General features: G+C 43.5%; 1 protein-coding gene across 1 annotated transcript in view; it reads left to right on the top strand.

Annotated features, from left to right (window-relative positions):
* Positions 1-2,585: 2,585 nt before the first annotated feature.
* Positions 2,586-22,079, top strand: part of myo15aa (myosin XVAa) — a 126,153-nt gene continuing 106,659 nt past the window's right edge. Inside the window, exons 1-4 of the mRNA XM_078418384.1 lie at positions 2,586-2,979; positions 3,124-7,763; positions 19,646-19,755; positions 21,424-21,498. Coding sequence (XP_078274510.1) covers positions 2,586-2,979; positions 3,124-7,763; positions 19,646-19,755; positions 21,424-21,498 — 5,219 coding nt within the window. The remainder of the gene's footprint in view (positions 2,980-3,123; positions 7,764-19,645; positions 19,756-21,423; positions 21,499-22,079) is intronic.

Genomic DNA, 22,079 nt, shown 5'->3' on the forward strand with positions numbered 1-22,079 from the left:
AACATCAGAATCAATATACTTGGAATCTAATCTCAGCTGGCTGCTGTGGTCAGATCGCATCATTCACATGCCTGGCACAAAGCTCATGAAATCAGCACACTACTCCATGCTCTACTACAACAAGGGATTACTGGGAGGAGAGAGAAATATTTCAAGGATATTCTCCTTCAAAGCCTCCTTCAAAAGAAGTTGCATCCTCACGGACTCACGGGAATTCCTGGCCCATGCCTACTTAAAATACAGAAGAAGCTCCCAGGATGGAATTCAAAACCTTGAGCTTCATCTTTTGGGAGCCTGCAGAAGCCAAGTAAAAAATCATTAACAGCAAAGTTTGCTGTCCAAAGTAATCGAACACCTCATCATCCACCTCAGGCCTTATCATCCACCTCAGGTCCCACAGCACTCAGGTGAAAACAAGTCATTCTCGGCCTCAGGGGACTGCCTGAAAAGATGGTGGCCTGGCACTTTCAATGACCCCTCTGGGTTCCTCTGTTCTTAATCTTTAGTCCCATGCCAGTAAATCGTATTGGCACTCCCATCCCTTCTGCATCACCTAACTGTTCTCCATATTGAATTCCATCTGCTATCTGTCTAGTCAAGCTACCAACCTATCTATGTCCTTGAATTCATTGCCTATTTCTCACAAATTTCTCACTGCGGCACGGTGGCGCAGCGGTAGAGTTGCTGCCTTACAGCGAATGCAGCGTCGGAGACTCAGGTTCGATCCTGACTGCGGGCGCCGTCTGTACGGAGTTTGTACGTTCTCCCCGTGACCTGCGTGGGTTTTCTCCGAGATCTTCGGTTTCCTCCCACACTCCAAAGACGTACAGGTATGTAGGTTAATTGGCTGGGCAAATGTCAAAATTGTCCCTCGGGTGTGTAGGATAGTGTTAATGTGCGGGGATCGCTGGGCGGCGCGGACCCGGTGGGTCGAAGGGCCTGTTTCCGCGCTGTAAATCTCTAAATCTAAATCTAAATCTAAATCTAAACTCACAAGATGAGTTGTCCATTCAGTTGATGCACATTGCAATTTTAGAGTCAGGCTGCCTTCTGACTGTGTGCAGCTGTCGGTTCTGAAAGATGTGGACACAAGAGACTGCATATGCGGGAATCCTGAGCAACAAACAAAGTGCCGGAGGAACTCAATGGGTCAGGCAGCACCTGTTGAAGAGATGGACAGATAATGGTTTGGGTCGAGACCCTTCTTCACACTGTTGTATCGGAAATGTCAGATAAATAACTATCATTCTTTTTCTAATTCTTTGCATGTCATTCCTCCACTATTCTATTTCATCTCTTCAAATTCAATTACAGCCCTCTTGATGTTTGACACCTGTGCTTCATTGGCCTTGTGGTTCATAGTACAGCCCTGGACTCTGCTTGGCACCTCCCTTCTGTCTAGCAAACTTCGAAGATTTTCACTCTTTAACTCCACCTTTGACTTTTCTATATTTCTTCCTGTTATATTAATTTCATCTCTAAAGTGTTCTGAAACATTCCTTAATAAAAAAAGTCAAATTCTCAGACCGCAGATTTAAACATTATAAAATTGATTGAAAACATTAAAGAAAATTATTAAAATATGGAACATTGCAAGAAAATAGGTTTTCCTTCAATCTTAAGTACAAGATCTTGAACGAGATGAAATTAGGTCACAATATTAAATTTCTGCTGTGGCTGATCTGAATTTTACGCATTCAGATGGTTTCATGGCTTTTAGGTCCTAATAGATTTGTCAAACACTGTTTCTCTATCTTTTCTTTTTGTTTGGGAAGGTCTACTCTGGCTGCCGGCTAATGTATAAACGGTTCAGCCCACTTGCATTATTCATATGGTAAAAGGCTAGATAGCATTACACCACTGGAACTAACATTAATGGTCCTTCAAGACATCGACGGCAAAAGCTAACCAAATGTGAGGTGCTTATTTATGTACAGCAACAGGAGATTTCACCGGTGCATGTTTGAAATGGGAACTGTGGAAAGAACTCATTGTTAACCTGCATCGGTCTTGCTGATCAAGTTAAAGGAAACATGCAAGTATCGGCTGTGTCATGTTCTCCAGCTAGCAGCTGTGCAGAGCAGACTTGAAACTAATACAACAGTTGCTGCAACTTCCATTCTCAAGCTCAACTACGAATGCAGAAGGCAGATTTATTTTAGAAGAAGAATCAACTCCAGCCCAGAGGTGTATTCTTGGATGCTAATGTATTTCGAGAACTTTCTTTTTGATCCATCTGCTTCCTGGTTGATGTGAATAACTATTTTGGTGAGATAACTTCGTAATATCCTTTATAATTAGTGCTGAAGTTAACATAATTTAGTCCTGCAGTAAATTCCCGTTGAACTGGATGTTTCAGTAATCTAGCTTGCGTCGTGCTTGACACCTCGGCATTTAGTTACTGCCTCTAGCTGTGGAAGAGAATTTTGTTGTGAATGGATTTTCCTGATACTGACATTTGCATTGTTGAGCGATCAATGAAATGGAATGCATTAATGTAGCCTGCTGGCACTTGGCAAAGCTTCAGTGGAGCATTGAGGAAAATCTGTAATTGTGACTGAGTATGACTCTTATCAGAAATCACAATGCCAGGCAAAAAAGGTGATACAAAAGCGACAAAGAAAGGAGGCAAAGAGAAAAAGGAGCCAGAGAAAAGCAAGAATGCTGACAAAAAGACCTCAGAGAAAGGAAAATCTGCAGCGAAAGATGTTCCCAAGAAAGGGAAAGAAGACAAAAAAGGAGGAAAGGGTAAAGAGGAGCCTAAAAAAGGGAAAGAGACTAAAAAACCCAAAAAGGCCATTACCAGTGATGAATCAGAGGAAGTGGAGAAAAGTGCTGATGAAATCGAAGAGAACGAAGAATTAAGTGAAATAAACGAAGAAGAAACTGAGATGGATAGTGATATGCCATCAATAAAAGGGAAAAAGTCCGCAGCTTTGAAAGGAAAAGCAAAACAAGGTGGTCGGAAAGGGAAAAAGGGTTATTCTGAGACCGAAGAGACAGAAGAGACGGAAGGAACAGATAACGAAAATGCAGAGGAAGAGGAAGAGGAAGAGGAAGAGGAAGAGGAAGAGGAAGAGGAAGAAGAGAAACCAAAATATGGTAAACAATTAAAACTGAAAGGAGCCACAAAAGCTGTAGGAGGCTTTGGCAAAAAAGAGAAAAAGGAACGCAAGAAAGATTTGCATCTAAAAGGCACCTCGAAAGTTGTTATGGGACTAGCAGCAGGTGGAAAGGCAAAGAAAAAGAAAAGAAAAGATGATGCAAGAATTCACTTGATGGGGGCTTCAAAGGCTGTGGGCCTAAAAGCATTTCAAGGCAAGACGGACATGTTTGCTCAGAAAAAATCAGTAAAAGGTATGAAGGCTGCCTCCAAGCTTTTCATGGGATTTGGTAAACGCCCATTTCATGCAAAAAGTTCGAATAAACGTAATTTAAAAAGTACCTCAAAGATGTTTATGGGCTTTGGAAGAAATAAAATTCCAAAGGCCAAGAAGAAGTCAGCTGGAGTCTTGAAGAACACCTCAAAGTTCATGATGGGATTTAAATCAAGTGTAAAGAAGAAACAAGCTGAAGCAGCTCCTGGGGGGCCGAGAAAGGCATCGTTCCTCTTGATCCGTTTGGGAGATAGAGCTGGATCAGCTGAAAAAACTGAAAAAGCGCCAGGGAAAAAAGGTCTGGGGAGACTGTTCAATAAAACCAAATTTGGATTTGGAACTAAAAAGAAAAGTGACAACGCCAAATTTAAATTCAACGCTCAGCTCTTAGGTCGGTTGGCCTCTGCTTCCAACTGGCTCACCAGGAAATTTATCTCCCGAAAGGCTAAATACGGAATGCCAATGAGGGGTTCAGTGAAAGGAATTGGGTCCACTGCTTGGTTTTCTAAAATTGGAGCCCAAAAGTTACCATTCCCACCCGGCGATGAAGTCCTGCAACACAGAGCAAAAATGATGAAAAACTTCAGGAAACAACGTGCGTGGAGCCAGGATCAATATGGTTACGATGATGGTTATGAAGGAAGAGGAAGGATCCACAACAGTATGTTGCAAAATCACTCCAGGCATCCAGGGCAATTCCCCTCATCGAGAACATTTCAACAATATGATAACTACGATGACGAAATGGAATATTATGACACACCGGCTGAGCAATACGATGGCTACTATGAGGGCGAAGAATATTTTGCCTATGACTACCCTGAAGAGTATGGATATTATGATGATGAAACCGAATATTACGATTATCCTGGTACAGATTATGAAGACAAAACTGAATATTATGACTCATCCTTTGGTCATATGCAACCAGAGCAATATGACTATGATGATGATGAAATGAATTATTATGAGTCTCCCAATAGCTATTATCCTTATGACCAAAACGATTACTATGACCATGATGTGGAATATGATGCACCTATTCAGTATTCATCACCAGATCAGTATTCGTATGTGGAAGATGGAATGAATTACTATGAATCCCCTTACGCACAACCTGGAGAGTTTGATCCTTATCTGGGGGATCCGTATACATCGCAGGATTTTGGCTATGGGTTTAATTATAGTGAGCACGAGGGGTCGCCATTCCTCGAGTCATCTTACAATCAGTTTAGCTACCCAATGAGTGATATCGAAGAACAAGAAGAAATGGACAGCATGTCTGATTTTCAGACTGGTGCTTCTCCATGGATGCATCAGCAGAATACAGAAATGCCACTTCCTTTACCCAGAAAGTACAGGCTTTTTCCAAGACCACAGGTCAGGATATTTGGACATGAAAAACTTGAAGTCCCAAGACTGCCCTCACCATATTCAATGTCAAGCGGCTTTGAGTATTCCCCAGAGGAAGATGAACTGCAGGATTATTCCTTGGCATGGAACACAGAAGAGTCTAGTTCAACTTCTTCAAGTCCATATCTTCAGCAATATGGTTATAATGCCCCATTGAGGCCACAGTCACCAGGGAGACAACCTGACTATTTCACAGGGCACCAACACAGATCTTCTCCCATGCCATCATCGAATCATTTTAGTAGACCAATACCAGCAGAACACATGAAACAACCATCGGTACGACATATGAGCCCACCACCTTCACCTCAGCCCCATTTAAGACATTTTGGAAGTCCTGCAGCCAGACATCCAATAAGACCAGCATCACCACGGTTACCTGTTAAGCAAATAAATTTTCCACCATCTCCACAACCATCAGTCAGACAATTTGGCCACCCTAATGATACACCAAGGTTATCACAGAGGCCACTTGATTTTAAAGGATATGAAGCCCAAAGGCCTCCATTGCTAAATCATAGCTCACCCAAACCTGTAAGAAAAGCGTTATCCCCTCAGCCACCACGGAAACATTTTGGCTATCCAGTCGAGGGGGAAAGCCAAAGATCACCTTCACCACGACTTTCTCGTAGAAACTTTGGCCCTCCATCATCTCCTCACCCATCAGTTAGACATATGGGAAGATCTCCTCAGTTAAATGTCAGGATGTCAGGCCATAATAGAGAGCCAGCGGAACTGGCTCCACACACAGTTTATCCCAATTTGTTTAAACGCTTTGGCCGGCCTTCACCTGTAAGTCATCCTTCACCAAAAGCCTCGATAATGAGAAATAATCCAGCATCCTTTCATCAACCAACAGGACAAAATGTTGGCAGTTTTATAAAAAGGGACTCACAAAATTTACCTTCACCAGTGTTGCCTTTGAGACAACATAGACCACCTTCTCCACGCTCACCATTGAAGACGTTTGGTCGCAATGCAATGACTTCTGATAGATCAAATTCATTTCAACAGTTTGATCAGCCTCTTAATGGTGAACGACAAAGGGCACCTTCACCTCAATTGTCATTAAGACGACGTGGAGAATTGTCTTCTCCACAGCCTTCTTTAAGAATGGTACCTCGTGAAGAGATCAGAAGGCCACCTTCTCCACAGCCATCCTTAAAGCAAAGATCAACCCCTAGCAAGCAAGCAATGAAAATGTTTGGCATTAAAGCCCCAGGAGCCAATGTCTCCAAGCCAGCTTCGAAGCATCCATTTCTAAGACCGTTTGGCCAACGAAAGAATGAGCCCCAAAAGCCACCATCGCCAAGGTCATCAATTAGAAGGTCACCATCTCCAAATCAAAGCAGAGGGGAAAATCACGATTCAATGTCTCATAAACAATCTGTCTCTCAACGAAGTCCTAGACAAGATGGTATTTCTCATTATCCTTCAAAATTTGGTTCTAAAAGAGATATGACAGATTCTTCCAAAACAACTTCGAGAAATCCTTTTTTAAAACAGTTTGGCCATCCTCCAGTAAATGATCAATACAGAACAAATTCTGCACAACCATCAATGAGACATCATAGACCTTTTCCAGATTCATTCGTGACTCAGAGACCTTCCTCACCTCAACCGTCACTGAAGCAAAGGGGCAATCACCCGAATGTTAAATTATCTCCGAAGTTGTCCCATCCACAAGCATCAAAACCTTTTGGACGAAATCCATTTGCAAAGCGTAGTGGTCTCCCTGCAGGTCCAAACTCAGAAGGTCTTTCTTCAGATATAAAGGCTAGCCCTGCAAACCCTTATTTAAAGCGTTTTGGCCAGCCTAAGCCTAGCGAACCCCAATGGATGCCCTCTGCAAGACAATCATTCAAAAAAGATATTCAATCAGATCAAAACATTGGGCAAACTTCCTTAAAATCATCATTTAAAAAGCCAGGAATATCAGTGCCTGTCCAAGGATTCCAAAGGCAACCCCACCATCAACCATCCTTCAGGCAAAATGGATCATCAGGAGAACCAATGAGTTCCACAATGCCACCCAGTCCAAAGCCAAAATTCAAAATGTTTGGCTCAAAAACTCCACAAGCACAAACAACAAAATCAAACTCTGGGAAAGGATTCTTAAGACATTTTGGAAAAAGCAAAAGTAGTGAATTCCAGCATTCTCAGCCGCCTCGTTCATCAGTTAGGCAGAGAAGTCCCCCTGGATCACAGAGGCGACCTTCACCACAGCCATCAATAAGATCAGAAAGAAAGCCAATGAGTCTAAGACAACCCTCAAACCCACCTTCACCACGTTCTTCAATGAGACAGGCAGGATCACCCATGGGCCCTTTGCACTCACCTCCTGCAAGTCCCCAAATGAAGTTGCATGGTCAAAGGAACATTGTAATGCAAGGTAGAAGGCCGCCTTCACCCAGACCATTATTTGAACATTTTGACTCCAAAACACGCCAGCCAATGGCCCGACACTCATCTCACAAGCAGGCAGTTGAGTTTTTGGAGCATCAATCACCTTTGACTCAAAAGAGACCATTTAATGAGCAGAACTATCCAACAGCTGTACCTCAAACATTTAACCAGCCTCCCAGATTACAGTTTCAGAAACCTGCTTCACCAAAGTTTTCTGGGGAACGTCCAAAGCCAATGGATCATCCTGACGACGGAGAAGGTATAATGGGAAGATATGCAGTGGTGCTACCTCGTGTAGACTCGGTGCGCAACCGAGCCTCACATGCTCTTCGTCAACATCAGTCAAATTACCATTGGTCTCAAAGTGATTCGAGGAAAATGGCTGGTGCACGCCCAGCAAGAAAGGACTTGCAGCGACCCCCGCAGCAAAGTATTTCAAAACACTCACTTTACAGGCAGGAAAATACAACTGCCCCAATGGTGCCAGGTCCTGCCCCACGGAAAATCAGTTCCCATGATTGGGAAGAGGATTATGACAATGAAAAAGGAATGCCTTGGTTTAATAAGGTAAACCATTTCTATAAATACAACTTGTGCATGGCTGGGCAACGTTTAGTGAGTGATCACAGACTATGGAGCATGAGTAACATGGAAATCAATAATTTGTTTTTTGTGGAGAGGGGGAAAAGTAGATGAGCACATTAGAAACATAGAAACATAGAAAATAGGTGCTGGAGGAAGCCATTCGGCCCTTCGATCCAGCACCGCCATTCATTGTTATCATGGCTGATCGTCCCCAATCAATAACCTGTGCATGTCTTCTCCCCATATCCCTCGATTCCACTAGCCCCTATAGCTCTATCTAACTCTCTCTTAAATCCACGGTAGGTGTTCGTAAAGTTTGCAAGTCAAAAGAATGCATTTGGAAGTTGGTGCATATGGTAGAAAAAAGGAAACAATGTTTGGCGTGATTGTCTATTTAAGGTGCTTTTGAAATAAAGGAAATGAAGGACTGAGGGCACAGATAGACATGTGGGAATATAGTATTGTGGCTGTTACGCAAACTTGTCCTGAAGAAGAGGAGGGATACCACCTTACAGTTCCTGCTTGCAGGGTTCTCAGGCAAGAAGTGAGGGGAAAAAAAGGAGAATGTTGCAATAATGATTAATAAAACGAATATTGTGAGCATTCCTCGAACTTGGAAGGTTTACAAGTGAGTCACTGCTTAACATGGAAGATGTTATTTGGATCTGTGGGTGGTGATATAGAAAAGGTAAAAGGGAAAGTGTTGCATCTCCTGTGGTTGGAATGGCTGATAGTGATGGCATCACATTGAACGTGGCTGTAATTATAGGGAATTGATCTATTGAATTTGGAGCTGGGTGGGATAGAATGAAAGGAGGAAATGCTCTCCTTCCCCTGGGTGAGAGAAGAGGGATGAGACGGAATTGCAGAAAATGGAACAGGTTCAGTTGAGTGTCCTGTCAGCTTTGGAGGGGAAACCACAATTTGGCAAATTGAAGATAGCTTGGAATATCCTGTGTCATTGTACATAGAACAGAGAACATAGAAGAGTACAGCACAAGGACAGGCCCTTCAGCCCACAATGTATGTGCTGAACATGATGCCAAGATCAACTCTTATCTCATTGCACATCATCCTTACTCTTCCAATCCCTGCATGTCCATGTGCCAACCCAAAGTGTCTTAAATCCCACTATCGTACCTGCCTCCCCCATCAACCCCCACAGTCTGTTCCAGGCACTCAGTATTCTCTGCGTAAAAGAACTTTGTCCGTCTTACCTGAAAGCTACACCTTCTAGTATAGTAGATATTTTCATCCTGGGGAAGAGAGTTTGTCTACCCTACCTAGGCCTCTCATAATTTTATATACAACAGAGCTAGAGAAACTGATGAGCAAACAAGAGGTGTGGTCAAGGTAGGTTTGGAAATTTGTGGGTTTTATATTGGGTATTAGTCATTAGTAGGTAGAAAAGTTGAGATAGTGTCAGCAAAGGTGATGGAACATTTGAGTTCAGTACAAGGACAGGAAATGTGAAAATAGAGAAAGAGGGAAGGGAGGGAGTGTGAAAAGGACTGAAACAGCTTCTACATATCCCACAAAGGGACATGGGAACCACAAGCCATGTGGGCTGCAGAGATATTATTGACGTGAATAGAAACGATGAGGGAAGAAAAAATAGAGTTAGCCAGGCAGAAGTATGTGCTGCAGGACAAGAATAGGCCAAAACTAGGGGTTTACAAGAATAGCTCTTTGCATGATCTTAGAATCTTAGGAAAGAGGTAAAAACAAGCTCTATTTGACTGGGGCGCAGAGTGCTGGGAGGATGTAGAGAGACCTTCAGAGGAGGTGAGATCAGTGACTGTCCAGTTCTTATGTTCATTGATAGGATCATGACCCAGAGGGAGATAGAAGGCTGTGAAGAAATCCATACAGTGCGAGCAAGGGTCCCAAAGTTGTAGGTAATTCAGTCAACTATCTAGCATGCATCCCAATCATCACAGTGAAGACCAAAGATATTATGGTCAGACTGAAGAAGGGTCTCGACACGAAACGTCACAACTCACCTATTCCTTTTCTCCAGAGATGCTGCCTGACCCGCTGAGTTACTCCAGCATTTTGTTTGTATCTTGGAAGTTGCCCTGGTAGGCGCTCACAAGGCAGCACGGTTTAATTTCTCTGCCATGCTCTAAAAGAAACATTGCATGGAGAAATTGCATCATGGCACAACTGTGACTGACTCTGTGTCATGCCTGATTGAATTTCCAGAGTGGCACAAAATAAACTTGAAAGGGACATTATCTTGTTTCAGTCCAGAACAAAAGTTGATTTTCATTTCTAAAGCATTGGAATAAGATAATGCAATTGATTTTCTAGACATCATATTTTTCAGGGATTTGTTATGTTGGACTTTGATCCTAGAACCATTCATTATAAATACATCTGGCTTTATAGCCACCAACTGTATATACTCAGCTGAGAGAGTATGTGGCTGACTATTCACATTGAGTGTGTTGGATTAAATCAAAAGTTAATAAATATTCGAAACAGATACAGCTCTCAATCAAAGTTCATATATTGCCATAAGAGATGAATGAATACAAAATCTGGAGACACAATGAAATACAGATGCAAGAATCGTGAGAAAAAAAGAACGTGCTGGAGGAACTTGGCAGGTCAGACAACAGACAGCGGGTTAGGCAATGGACAAGTGACGTTTTGTGTTAGGACCCTTCTTGTCTGAAGAAAGATCCCAACCTTAAACATTGTCTATTCCCTCCATAGATGCTGCCCGATCCTCTAGGTTCCTCCAGCACTTTATTTATTTGTTTAATATAAAGTCTGGTTGTTATTTGCACAGAGTGTAGAATAAGGGGGGGGGGTCTCCACCCGAAATGTCACCCATCCCTTTTCTCCAGAGATGCTGAGTTATTCCAGCTTTTTGTGCATAACTCCAGGCTTAATGTTCAGGCAACAGATGAATAGTCAGCAACAAGCTTTGATTCATTTAACCAGATTTTTCAAACCACAGAATAAGTTAATTGGCTACCTTCATGGTTAATTTGTAACTGAAAATAGGTGGTTCGTCCAGTTCTGAAAAGTTAATTGTCAGAATGCCAGTCAACGAAGTGACAGCAGTAACAATAGACCAGGAGTTTTAATTAGAAGATAACAAGGCCTGTTTTTGAAGTGTTGTTCCTGTCACAGTTACATGAGACTCCCAATCTAGTGAACGGGCATTTTATATGGTATACATTTACCTGTTGATCAGAGTGAGCTTCAAATTAAATGTTAGAGTTGGATTGTGCTTCTGGAGTAGGAAATAACAGGTCAGGATCTGTTTCTAGCTTGGCCTGCCACTTACAAATTGATATCGGTCAAAGGCAGTGTACCAGTTAATTCATGCAGCTTGCAGCCACATATTTATAGCAGGCAGTTCATTAAGGCTTTACTCACTCCCTCTGGTCTGTCTTCTCGGGTTAGACTGATGCCACTCATCAATTTAGATTAAATGTGGTCAGCGATAAAAAAAATTGTGGTCTTTTTAGCGATAGTGAGCTCATGTTAATAAATCAGTCATTGTTGATGGTGCTTATCTGAAGGATGGATTCTCCATGAATTCATAATCTGGTTCGCATTAACCAGTTCCAGAACTTACATCGACATTTATATTCCCTCAAGAACTTCCTGTTCAGGACCCTGTAACATATAAATTCCCCACTTTCTTTCACACTGTTAGAAAACTATTCACCCTCATGCATACATTGTGAGAATGTTTAAAACACTAGATTAAGATGAGTTGTCAGTCAATCAGCCCTTCATCAAAATCATGATTGATCTTGTACCTCAAAATTATTTTCCTGCCACAACCCCATGTTCTTTGATTCCTCTCATATCCAAAGATCCTTCAATCTCAGTTGTGAGTGAATTCAATGATTGATCATCCACAATCCTCCAAAGTTTCACTATCTTTTCATTGAAGATTTTTTTTCCCTATTTCAGTCATAAATTGTCTACCTCTCATGATGAGGTTGCCTATTCTAGGTTTTTAAATCTGGATGCCTGCCTTGTTGAACTCTGCAAGAATACGTTTCAATGAGGTTACCTCACACTCTTTAATCTCTCGTCGTATGTCCGACCTGCCATTCCAAGAATCAATCCGAAGAATTATCACTGCCTGTCCTATATAGCAACTATCCTTTCTTTAGGCAAAGAGTCCGAAACTGTACACAAATTTCAGATGTGGTCTTGTCAAGGCCCTACATAATTGCAATAAGGTGTCTTTATTTCTGTACTCCTTACAAATTTATTTTTCTTCCTTCTTCACTCCGGACCCTTGATTTTCAAGAATTTTTGTGCCGTTTTTTTTGTGAAGATAGAAACAAAGGATTTCTTTAATTCCTGTTCCATTTTCTTTATAAATTTAAAAAAAAATCCAATTTCTGTCAATAAGGGACTTATGTTTGCCTTAGTCATCCATTGTTTTTAACAAACCTATAACAGCCATTTCAGACTGTTTTCAGACTGCTTATTCCCCCTATATTTTATGTTCCATTTTTTTAGCAGTTTCCGTTAACTTTGCTGAACTCTAAAACAAACCCAGTCCTTGGGAATTTTATTTTTGCTGAGATATTTATAAGCTTTATGCTGAGATGTATTTTCAATTTCTTCTGTGTTCCATGGTTAGACTACTTTAAGTCTCATGTCTTTGTACCTCAAAGAAATGTACGTCTCTGGCAAATCCTGCACTGTCCCTTATTAGAGTTAACATAACATAACAACACTTTATTGTCACTCGGCACAACACCGAGCGAAATTTCAGCAGTCACACAAAATACAGCAAAAAAGAAAAGAACACAGGACACCCGACCCCAACACAAACATCCATCACAGTGACTCCAAACACCCCCTCACTGTGATGGAGGCAACAAAACTTCCCCTCTCTTCCCCCCGCACCCACGGACAGGCAGCTCGACCCCTACCGAGGCAAACGACACGCACAGGCCCCGCAAGGGGATGGAAGGCCCCCCGGCCGAGCCGCACCGGGCACTGAAACGTCCCGCGGCCGAACAGCGCTGACGATGTTAAGTCCAGCAGCCAAGCCGCACCGGGCACTGAAACGTCCCGCGGCCACACCGGGCGATGTTAAGTCCAGCGGCCAAGCCGCACCGGGCCTTGAAACGTCCCGCGGCCGAGCCGCACCGGGCACTGAAACGTCCCGCGGCCACACCGGGCACCGAAACGTCCCGCGGCCACACCGGGCGATGTTAAGTCCAGCGGCCAAGCCGCACCGGGCACTGAAACGTCCCGCGGCCGCACCGGGCGATGTTAAGTCCAGCGGCCGAGCCGCACCGGGCACTGAAACGTCCCGCGGCCGAGCTGCGCCGGCAATGTTAAGGCCCGCAGCCGAGCCGCACCGGGCACTGAAACGTCCCGCAGCCGAGCTGCGCCGGCAATGTTAAGGCCCGCAGCCGAGCCGCACCGGGCACTGAAACGTCCCGCAGCCGAGCTGCGCCGGCAATGTTAAGGCCCGCAGCCGAGCCGCACCGGGCACTGAAACGTCCCGCAGCCGAGCTGCGCTGGCAATGTTAAGGCCCGCAGCCGAGCCGCGCCCCGGGGAAGAGACCTAATAAATAAAGGTTTCCCCCCGCCCCACCCCCCCACCCCACCCCACACCCCCACCACACACCCCCACCACACATACACAGCCAAAAACAGAAACAAAAACCATCCCAACACCGACACAAACAAAAAAAAAAGAAAAAAAGACAACAGACTGCCAGAGAGCCGCAGCCGTTAGGCGCAGCCAACTCCTGATGTTCATCTTCCCGACTCCATACCTGTAGACACAAGCAATATATTCCAATCGTCTTCTCTGAAAATGGGGGTCGGCAAGGAAGAGAATGGCAAAGCCTGGTGAGGTGATGACGATAGGAGAAGAGGGGATTGTGGATGGTTTGAGGGATGATTGTCCCCAATCCTTTCCACTCATCTCTTTAATTTCACGTTTCAAGTATCTTGCATGTTATGACTGTTGGCAGATCAATTTCCCTTCGGGATAAATAAAGTTCTATCGTATTGTATCAATTACTGATTAGAGTGGAGAATAAGGGGGAAGGGACTTGGTTTGGAGGGAAGAACGAATCGAAGGTGTAGGGTTAAATGGAGACGTGGAGAAAGGAGAAGAATATAGAGAGAAGAGAGGTGTAGGGATGAATGGAGAGAAGATGGGTGAAAATGAGAAGTCGGTGAGGAGTGAGTAAAAAGAAATGAAGAAAAGGAGGATCAAAGGGACCGAGCTTGGTTTAAGGAATGTTTGAAGAACAAACGGATAGATTTGCAGTATGCTAGCAAGAGGATTCATTGCTTTTGCTGTTGTGATTTGTACTTGGCTCTAGATGTACTCCCTGGGTACTCACCCCTTGGTGCAATTTCGGAAACACCTAGAAGAAGATGGAATGGAAGATATGACTCAGCTAGAGTAAGTTTATTTAAATTCAATAAATGTATGATCAACATTTACTCATCCAACACAAATGTCGCAGTACTTCGAACTCACAACTTTTCATTGTTCTTTTCCTCCAACCTCCACTTTGCTAATTATTAGATATGAGCAACTTCATGATTTCATAAGCACTGCCAGTTCCTCATAGCTTACTTAACTTAAACCATCAACTGGCCACAGTCTTTGCTGACATATTCAACCTTTTACTTCTACAGCCATCTGTCTCCATTCGCTTCAGGGAAGCCTCCATCATTCCAGTTCCCCCCCCCCCCCCCCCCCCAAAAAAAAAAAGAGAACTTGTCTTCATGACAGTCGCCCAGTAGATCTAACATTGACCATAATGAGATGCTTTGAAAGATTTGTAATAGTCCACATTTGCACCAGTCCTTTGGGCAATCTAGACCCACTGCAATTCACCTACAAGAAAATGGATTGAGGAGGATGGCAAGTCTCTTGCATTACATTAAATCCTGGATCACCTTGACAATAAGAACACTTTTGTCAGATTCATTGACTCCAGCTTAGCCTTAACTAACATAATACTGAATAGACTTATTCTTTAACTTCTGGACTTTGGCCTTGGGGCCACCATCTGCCACTGTCTTCTGGACTTCTTGACTGGCAGACCTCAGTCAGGTAGCAATGAACATAACATAATATTTCCACCACCCAGACCCTGCCCCTCAGGGTTGCGTGTTCAATCCATTGCTTTACTCCCTGTGCACCCATAACAGCGTGGTCAAGTACAATGCCAATGAAATCTTTAAGTTTGCCGATAATGCCACTGTTGTCAATAGACAATAGACAATAGGTGCAGGAGGAGGCCATTCGGCCCTTCGAGCCAGCACCGCCATTCAATGTGATCATGGCTGATCATTCTCAATCAGTACCCCGTTCCTGCCTTCTCCCCATACCCCCTGACTCCGCTATCCTTAAGAGCTCTATCTAGCTCTCTCTTGAATGCATTCAGAGAATTGGCCTCCACTGCCTTCTGAGGCAGAGAATTCCACCGATTCACAACTCTCTGACTGAATTTTTTTCTCCCTCATCTCCGTTCTAAATGGCCTACCCCTTATTCTTAAACTGTGGCCCCTTGTTCTGGACTCCCCCAACATTAGGAACATGTTTCCTGCCTCTAACGTGTCTAACCCCTTAATAATCTTATACGTTTCGATAAGATCCCCATTGTCAGCTGAATCCACAAAAATGAGACAAGGTACAGGAAAGAGAAAGAACCCAGTGTCACAGTGTCATGACAATAACCTAGCCCTTAACGCCAGCAAGACGAAGGAGTTGGTCGTTGACCTCGGGAAGTGAGGGGGTGAACAAATCCCTGTCCTCTTCAGTTGTGCTGCTGGAGAGATAGCCAACCATTTCAAGTTCCTAGGAGGGAACATCACCAGCAACCAAACTTGGTCTATTCCCACTTATGTGGTGATCAAGAAAGCGCATCAGTGTATTTACTTCCCAGTTCTCCCTCTATCTTCCTGTCTCCACCTATATCCTTCCTTTGCCCCGCCCCCCCTGACATCAGTCTGAAGAAGGGTCTCGACCCGAAACGTCACCCATTCCTTCTCTCCTGAGATGCTGCCTGACCTGTTGAGTTACTCCAGCATTTTGTGAATAAATACCTTCGATTTGTACCAGCATCTGCAGTTATTTTCTTACACTACAGCGTACTTACTTTCATAAGCATCTGATAAGATTCAGCGTGTCCACAAGGATTCTCTCAAAATTCTGTAGGTGTTCTGTAGAAAGGATTCTGGCGGAATACAGTCCGAAGAATGGTCTCAACCCAAAACGTCACCTGTATCCTTTCTTCAGAGAAGCTGCCTGACTCGCTGAGTTGCTCCAGCTTTTTGTATCTGATGAAATACATCTCAGACTGGTATGGCAACTGCTCTGGTCTGGATGACCTGAATTTGCAAAGGGTGGTGAACACAGCCCAGTCTATCACACACTTGTCACTTCATTGCATCGGAAAGGCTGGATATATCATCAAGGATGCCTGCCATCCTAGTTATTCCCTTTACTCTCTTCTACCTTTTGGGAGAAAATACCTGAATTTGAAAGCTCACACGTCCTAACTTAAGAACAGCTTCTTTGTCACTGGTATCGAACTGAAACAATCACCTCTTTTACATACATTCCTGGAGATGCTGCCATATGCTCTTACTCTTAACTCTACCTCATTAGATTATTTTGTTCTTATGCTTTATTATGCTATTGCACTTTTCCGATTTTGTACAACAATCTTGTACCATTTTGCTGTTTTGCACTTGTAGTTGTATTTATTGTTTTATTTATCACTATCACTGTTTACTCTGAAGTTCATGTGAATAAGCAATTTTATTGCATGCTGGTGCATATGACAACAAACTAATTTGAATCTGAATCTGAAAACTGAAGCCTTGCTCATAGTCCTGGTTACTGCATTTAAAGACCCTGCAGGTGAGGAAGGAATTAACAAAGTGTAACAGGGGTGGGTTTGTCGGGGAACCAAATAAACTGCAACTGTTTGACCTTTAATGCCCAGTCACAAGGTAGCTCTGTGTGCCAAGGTTTGGGATCAAAGGGAACCTGGTATTATTAATCTGTGTTTCAATACTATTCCATGAAGCAGTAACCTGAAATAGTTACATAGTAATGGGCGTATTAATTTACATACATATGTATGTTGAGGATTCTCAAAAGAGAGAGCCATTATAAACCTATTAGGGCAGTGCACAATAATTTTACTGACGTGCAGATGCTGACCATTTATGCATGGAGGCTGCAGGTTGTAACCAGCTATTAGATGGAATGTGTGTAGATACTTAAACAATGCACTGTGGCACAGGGCCTATAAGAGAATGCCTTCACGTTGTGTTCTTCTAGTTGCTAAAGGTCTTTGTGATATTTCTATACTTCCAGAGACCTACATGATGGTGCAGTGTTGTACAATTTAAAGAAAAGGTTTGAAAAGCAAATGATATATGTGAGTACCAAAATGGTTGTTCTGATGTGTTTTCAGAGCTGGTAAAGCAAGCTCACCAAGCTCATATTGTTTGGAGTAAGGGTAGTCGGTGAATGGAGTGAATATGATCAGTCCAAACCACCACGTAATATAGTTTTAAAAATAAGGGTTTATGTAATGTTTCCGTCTGTAATGTTTCTAACTAGGAAAGGACCCCTGTTCCTATCAGAGAATTCATTGTGAAGCAAGCAGAAAATATAAGAATTGGGAAATTTACAGGAGACAACAACCAAATATAAAACTAGAATAGGAAATGATGTAGTCAAAGGAGAGCACATTCCTGGGGGAAAAAAGACAATTTAGGTGTAATAAAAAGCGTTATTTACAATATGTATTAACGATTTAGATGAGGGAATTAAATGTGACATTTCCAAGTTTGCGGATGACACAATGCTGGGTGGCAGTGTGAGCTGCGATGAGGATGCTATGAGGCTGCAGGGTGACTTGGATAGGTTGGGTGAGTGGGCAGATGCATGGCAGATGCAGTATAATGTGGATAAATGTGAGGTTATCCACTTTGGTGGCAAGAACAGTAAGGCAGATTATTATCTGAATGGTGTCAGATTAGGAAAAGGGGAGGTGCAACGAGACCTGGGTATGCTTGTACATCAGTCATTGAAAGTAAGCATGCAGATACAGCAGGCAGTGAAGAAAGCTAATGGCATGTTGGCCTTCATTGCGAGAGGATTTGCGTTTAGGAGCAAGGAGGTTCTACTGCAGTTAGTTGTACAGGGCCCTGGTGAGACCACACCTGAAGTATTGTGTGCAATTTTGGTCTCCTAATTTGAGGAAGGACATTCTTGCTATTGAGGGAGTGCAGCGTAGGTGCACCAGGTTAATTCCCGGGATGGCGGGACTGACATATGATGAAAGAATGGGTCGATTGGGCTAGTATTCGCTGGAATTTAGGATGAGAGGGGATCTTATAGAAATATAAAACTCTTAAAGGATTGGACAGGCTAGATGCAGGAAAAATGTTCCCGAGTCCAGAACCAGGGGTCACAGTTTAAGAATAAGGGGTAGGCCATTTAGGACTGAGACGAGGAAAAACTTCTTCACGCAGAGAGTTGTGAATCTGTGGAATTCTCTGCCACAGATGACAGTGGAGGCCAATTCACTGGATGTTTTCATAACAGTTAGATTTAGCTCTGAGGGCTAAAGGAATCAAGGGATATGGGGAAAAAGCAGGAATGGGGTATTGGGTGTGCTTGTACATCAGTCATTGAAAGTAAGCATACAGATACAGCAGGCAGCGAAGAAAGCTAATGGCATGTTGGCCTTCATTGCGAGAGGATTTGAGTTTAGGAGCATATTCTTAAACTGTGGCCCCTGGTTCTGGACTCCCCCAACATTGGGAACATGTTTCCTGTCTCTAACGTGTCCAACCCCTTAATAATTTTATATGTTTCGATAAGATCCCCTCTCATCCTAAATTCCAGTGTATACAAGCCTAGTCGCTCCAGTCTTTCAACATATGACAGTCCCGCCATTCCGGGAATTAACATAGTAAACCTACGCTGCACACCCTCAATAGCAAGAATATCCTTCCTCAAATTTGGAGACCAAAACTGCACACAGCACTCCAGGTGTGGTCTCACTAGGACCTTGTACAACTGCAGAAGGACCTCTTTGCTCCTATACTCAACTCCTCTTGTTATGAAGGCCAACATTCCATTGGCTTTCTTCACTGCCTGCTGTACCTGCATGCTTCCTTTCAGTGACTGATGCACTAGGACACCCAGATCTCGTTGTACGTCCCCTTTTCCTAACTTGACACCATTCAGATAATACTCTGCCTTCCTATTCTTACCACCAAAGTGGATAACCTCACACTTATCCACATTAAACTGCATCTGCCATGTATCCGCCCACTCACACAACCTGTCCAAGTCACCCTGCAACCTCATAGCATCTTCCTCACAGTTCACACTACCACCCAGCTTTGTATCATCTGCAAATTTGCTAATGGTACTTTTAATCTCTTCATCCAAGTCATTAATTGGATGTCTCCCTGTAACAGATTCTGTTATGGATTGTGTACGAAGGAACTGCAGATGCTAGTTTAAACCGAAGATAGACACAAAAAGCTGAAGTAACTCAACGGGGCAGGCAGCATCTCTGGAGAGAAGGAATGGGTGACGTTTCGGGTCGAGACCCATCTTAATCCGTTGTGGATTATTTGATTTGTAATAAATATAGTTTAGTTTGTAGGTTAATTGGCTTGGTAAATGTAAAAATTGTCTCTAGTGGGTGCGGGGATCGCTGGTTGGCGCGGACCTGGTGGGCCGAAGGGCCTGTTTCCGCGCTGTATCTCTAAACTAAAGTTCTTTCTTTGTGATTATAGCTATTTGGTCTGTGTGATTTTCTTGGGGAAAAAATATAAACATAATTGTTTCTTTTTTGCAGACATACATTGGTAGCATCCTCTTATCTGTGAATCCGTATAAAATGCACAACATTTATGGGACTGACACCGTGCTGAAATATAAAGGGAAATCATTTATGGATAACCCACCGTAAGTCCCAATCACAAAGAGAAGGGGAACTTTTCAGTTTCATGGTTTGGAAAATGAGTAAACGCATTGTCAGAAGGAGAGACTTATGAGGAGAGACTGAGCAGACTGGGGTTGTTTTCCCTGGAGCAGAGAAGGCTGAGAGGGGACATGATCGAGGTGTACAAGATCATGAGGGGCATAGATAAGGTAGATGGCGGGGAACTTCTTCCACTGGTGGAAGGTTCAACAACGAGGGGACATAGATACAGGGTAAGGGGAGGGAGGTTTCGGGGGGATGTGAGAAAGAACTTTTTCACCCAGAGGGTGGTTGGAGTCTGGAACTCACTGCCTGGGGTGGTGGTGGAGGCGGGAACACTCACAACGTTTAAGAGGCATTTGGATGGGCACTTGAAATGCTACAACATTCAGGGCTACGGTCCAAATGCGGGAAAATGGGATTAAAATTAGACTGTGTTTGGTAACGGGCGGCACGAACACGATGGGCCGAAGGGCCTCTTTCTGTGCTGTAGAACTCTATGACTCTAAGGAGTTCAGGTGCTGAGTATCACTGGGTTAAGTCAGGTTGCCTTGCTGATTTCTGCTCAGTGATCAGTGCAGGCAGAGGTAGGGTTGCTGCTTTACAGAGCCAGAGATCCGGGTTTGATCCTGACAACGAGTCCTGTGTGTACGGAGTTGTTTCATTCTTCCCGTGACCATGGGGGTTTCCCTGGGTTCTCTGGTTTCCTCCCACACTCCAAGGGTGTACAGGTTTGTAGGTTCATTGGCTTTGGTAAAAATCGGTAAATTGTCCCTAGTGTGTTAGATAGTGCTAGTGTAGAGGGATCGCTGGTCGGTGTGTTATTCAATACAATACAATATATCTTTATTGTCATTGTACAGAGGTACAACGAGATTGGGAATGCACCTCCCATAAGATGCAATAAATTAATTAGCTAGTCGGTATTCATTTAAACAACCCAATGAAACAAATTAGAACAGTTTTAAAACAGAATAAAGTGCAAGTAGATCTCTGCCGGTTCACTGTGCGATGTGACCATCCGGCTCAGCAGGACCGGTTCATAGCAGCTATGGCCCTGGGGATGAAGCTGTTCCTGAGTCTGAAGGTGCGGGCGTAGAAGGCCTTGTATCGTCTGCCCGATGGTAGAAGTTCAAACAGACTGTTGCAGGGGTGTGAAGAGTCTTTGTGGATGCTGGTGGCTTTTCTGAGGCATCGTGTGTTGTAGATGCCCTCCACGGCTGGTAGCTGTGTTCCAATGGTCCTCTGAGCTCTGTGGACTACCCGCTGAAGAGCTTTCCTCTCTGCCTCTGTGCAGGTGTGCCAAAGGGCCTGTTTCCACGCTGCATCTCTAAACTAAACTAAACTGATGAGCCAGATGTGAGACTGGAAGTTGATACAGGCGTTAACGACAGCAAGTTCAGTAGGCAAGACGACAGGAGGATGAGGAAGCAAGGAAAGTTTGTTGGATTAAATTGCATTTATTTCAAAGGAAGAGGTTTGACAGGATAAATTTTATGGCATGGAATGGATGGATATTATAGCCATTACAGAATCATAGAAAAGGGAAGGACAGGACTGGCAGCTTACTCTTCAAGCAAATAAAGACAAAATAAATATATGTAAATTACTGGAGTATTTTGTAATTGCCTCATCCACTCTTTTTCTTGCAGCCACCTCTTTGCCATTGCTAATGTGGCCTACTCAAAAATGGTTGATGCCAAACACAATCAGTGCATTATTATCAGGTAACGTGTTTTTCGTTGACCATCAATCCTTGGCTTTACTTGAAGGGTCTCTAAATAAATATCTCCTATTCTCCCACTCTCCCAATCTTTCATTAACTATTATTTATTTTTGGGAACTTCGCACTTTTCACAGCGAGGAAACAAAATAATTCTTTTTGCACTCATTATCAAGCAAAATAATTAAAGCTTGCGATTTCTTATGTTATGAGATATCCATGGAGCTTGCTCATCTAATGGGAACCATTCATAAGTTACCAATGACCCTCCACAGTTTCTATATTTTCTACCATGCTGAGGCCAGGCACCAGGTCTCGGACATCTCCTCACACCTATCCGTTGACCATGACCCCACAGATGAACACCAGGCCATCATCTCCCAGCTGTTTATGATCTCATCACCCCTGGCGAACTCCCCTTAACAGCCTCCCACCTTATCGTTCTCTAGTCCTGCAGTGCCTTCTACTACCTCCTGCCCAAAATCCACAAACAGGACTGACTTGTCAGACACATTGTTTCTGCCTGCTCCTGCCCCACGGAACTCCACAGAAGGATGGCACGGTGGCGCAGCGGTAGAGGTGCTG

Source organism: Rhinoraja longicauda, chromosome 21, assembly GCF_053455715.1.
Source record: "Rhinoraja longicauda isolate Sanriku21f chromosome 21, sRhiLon1.1, whole genome shotgun sequence".
In the NCBI taxonomy this organism is placed as follows: domain Eukaryota; kingdom Metazoa; phylum Chordata; class Chondrichthyes; order Rajiformes; family Arhynchobatidae; genus Rhinoraja; species Rhinoraja longicauda.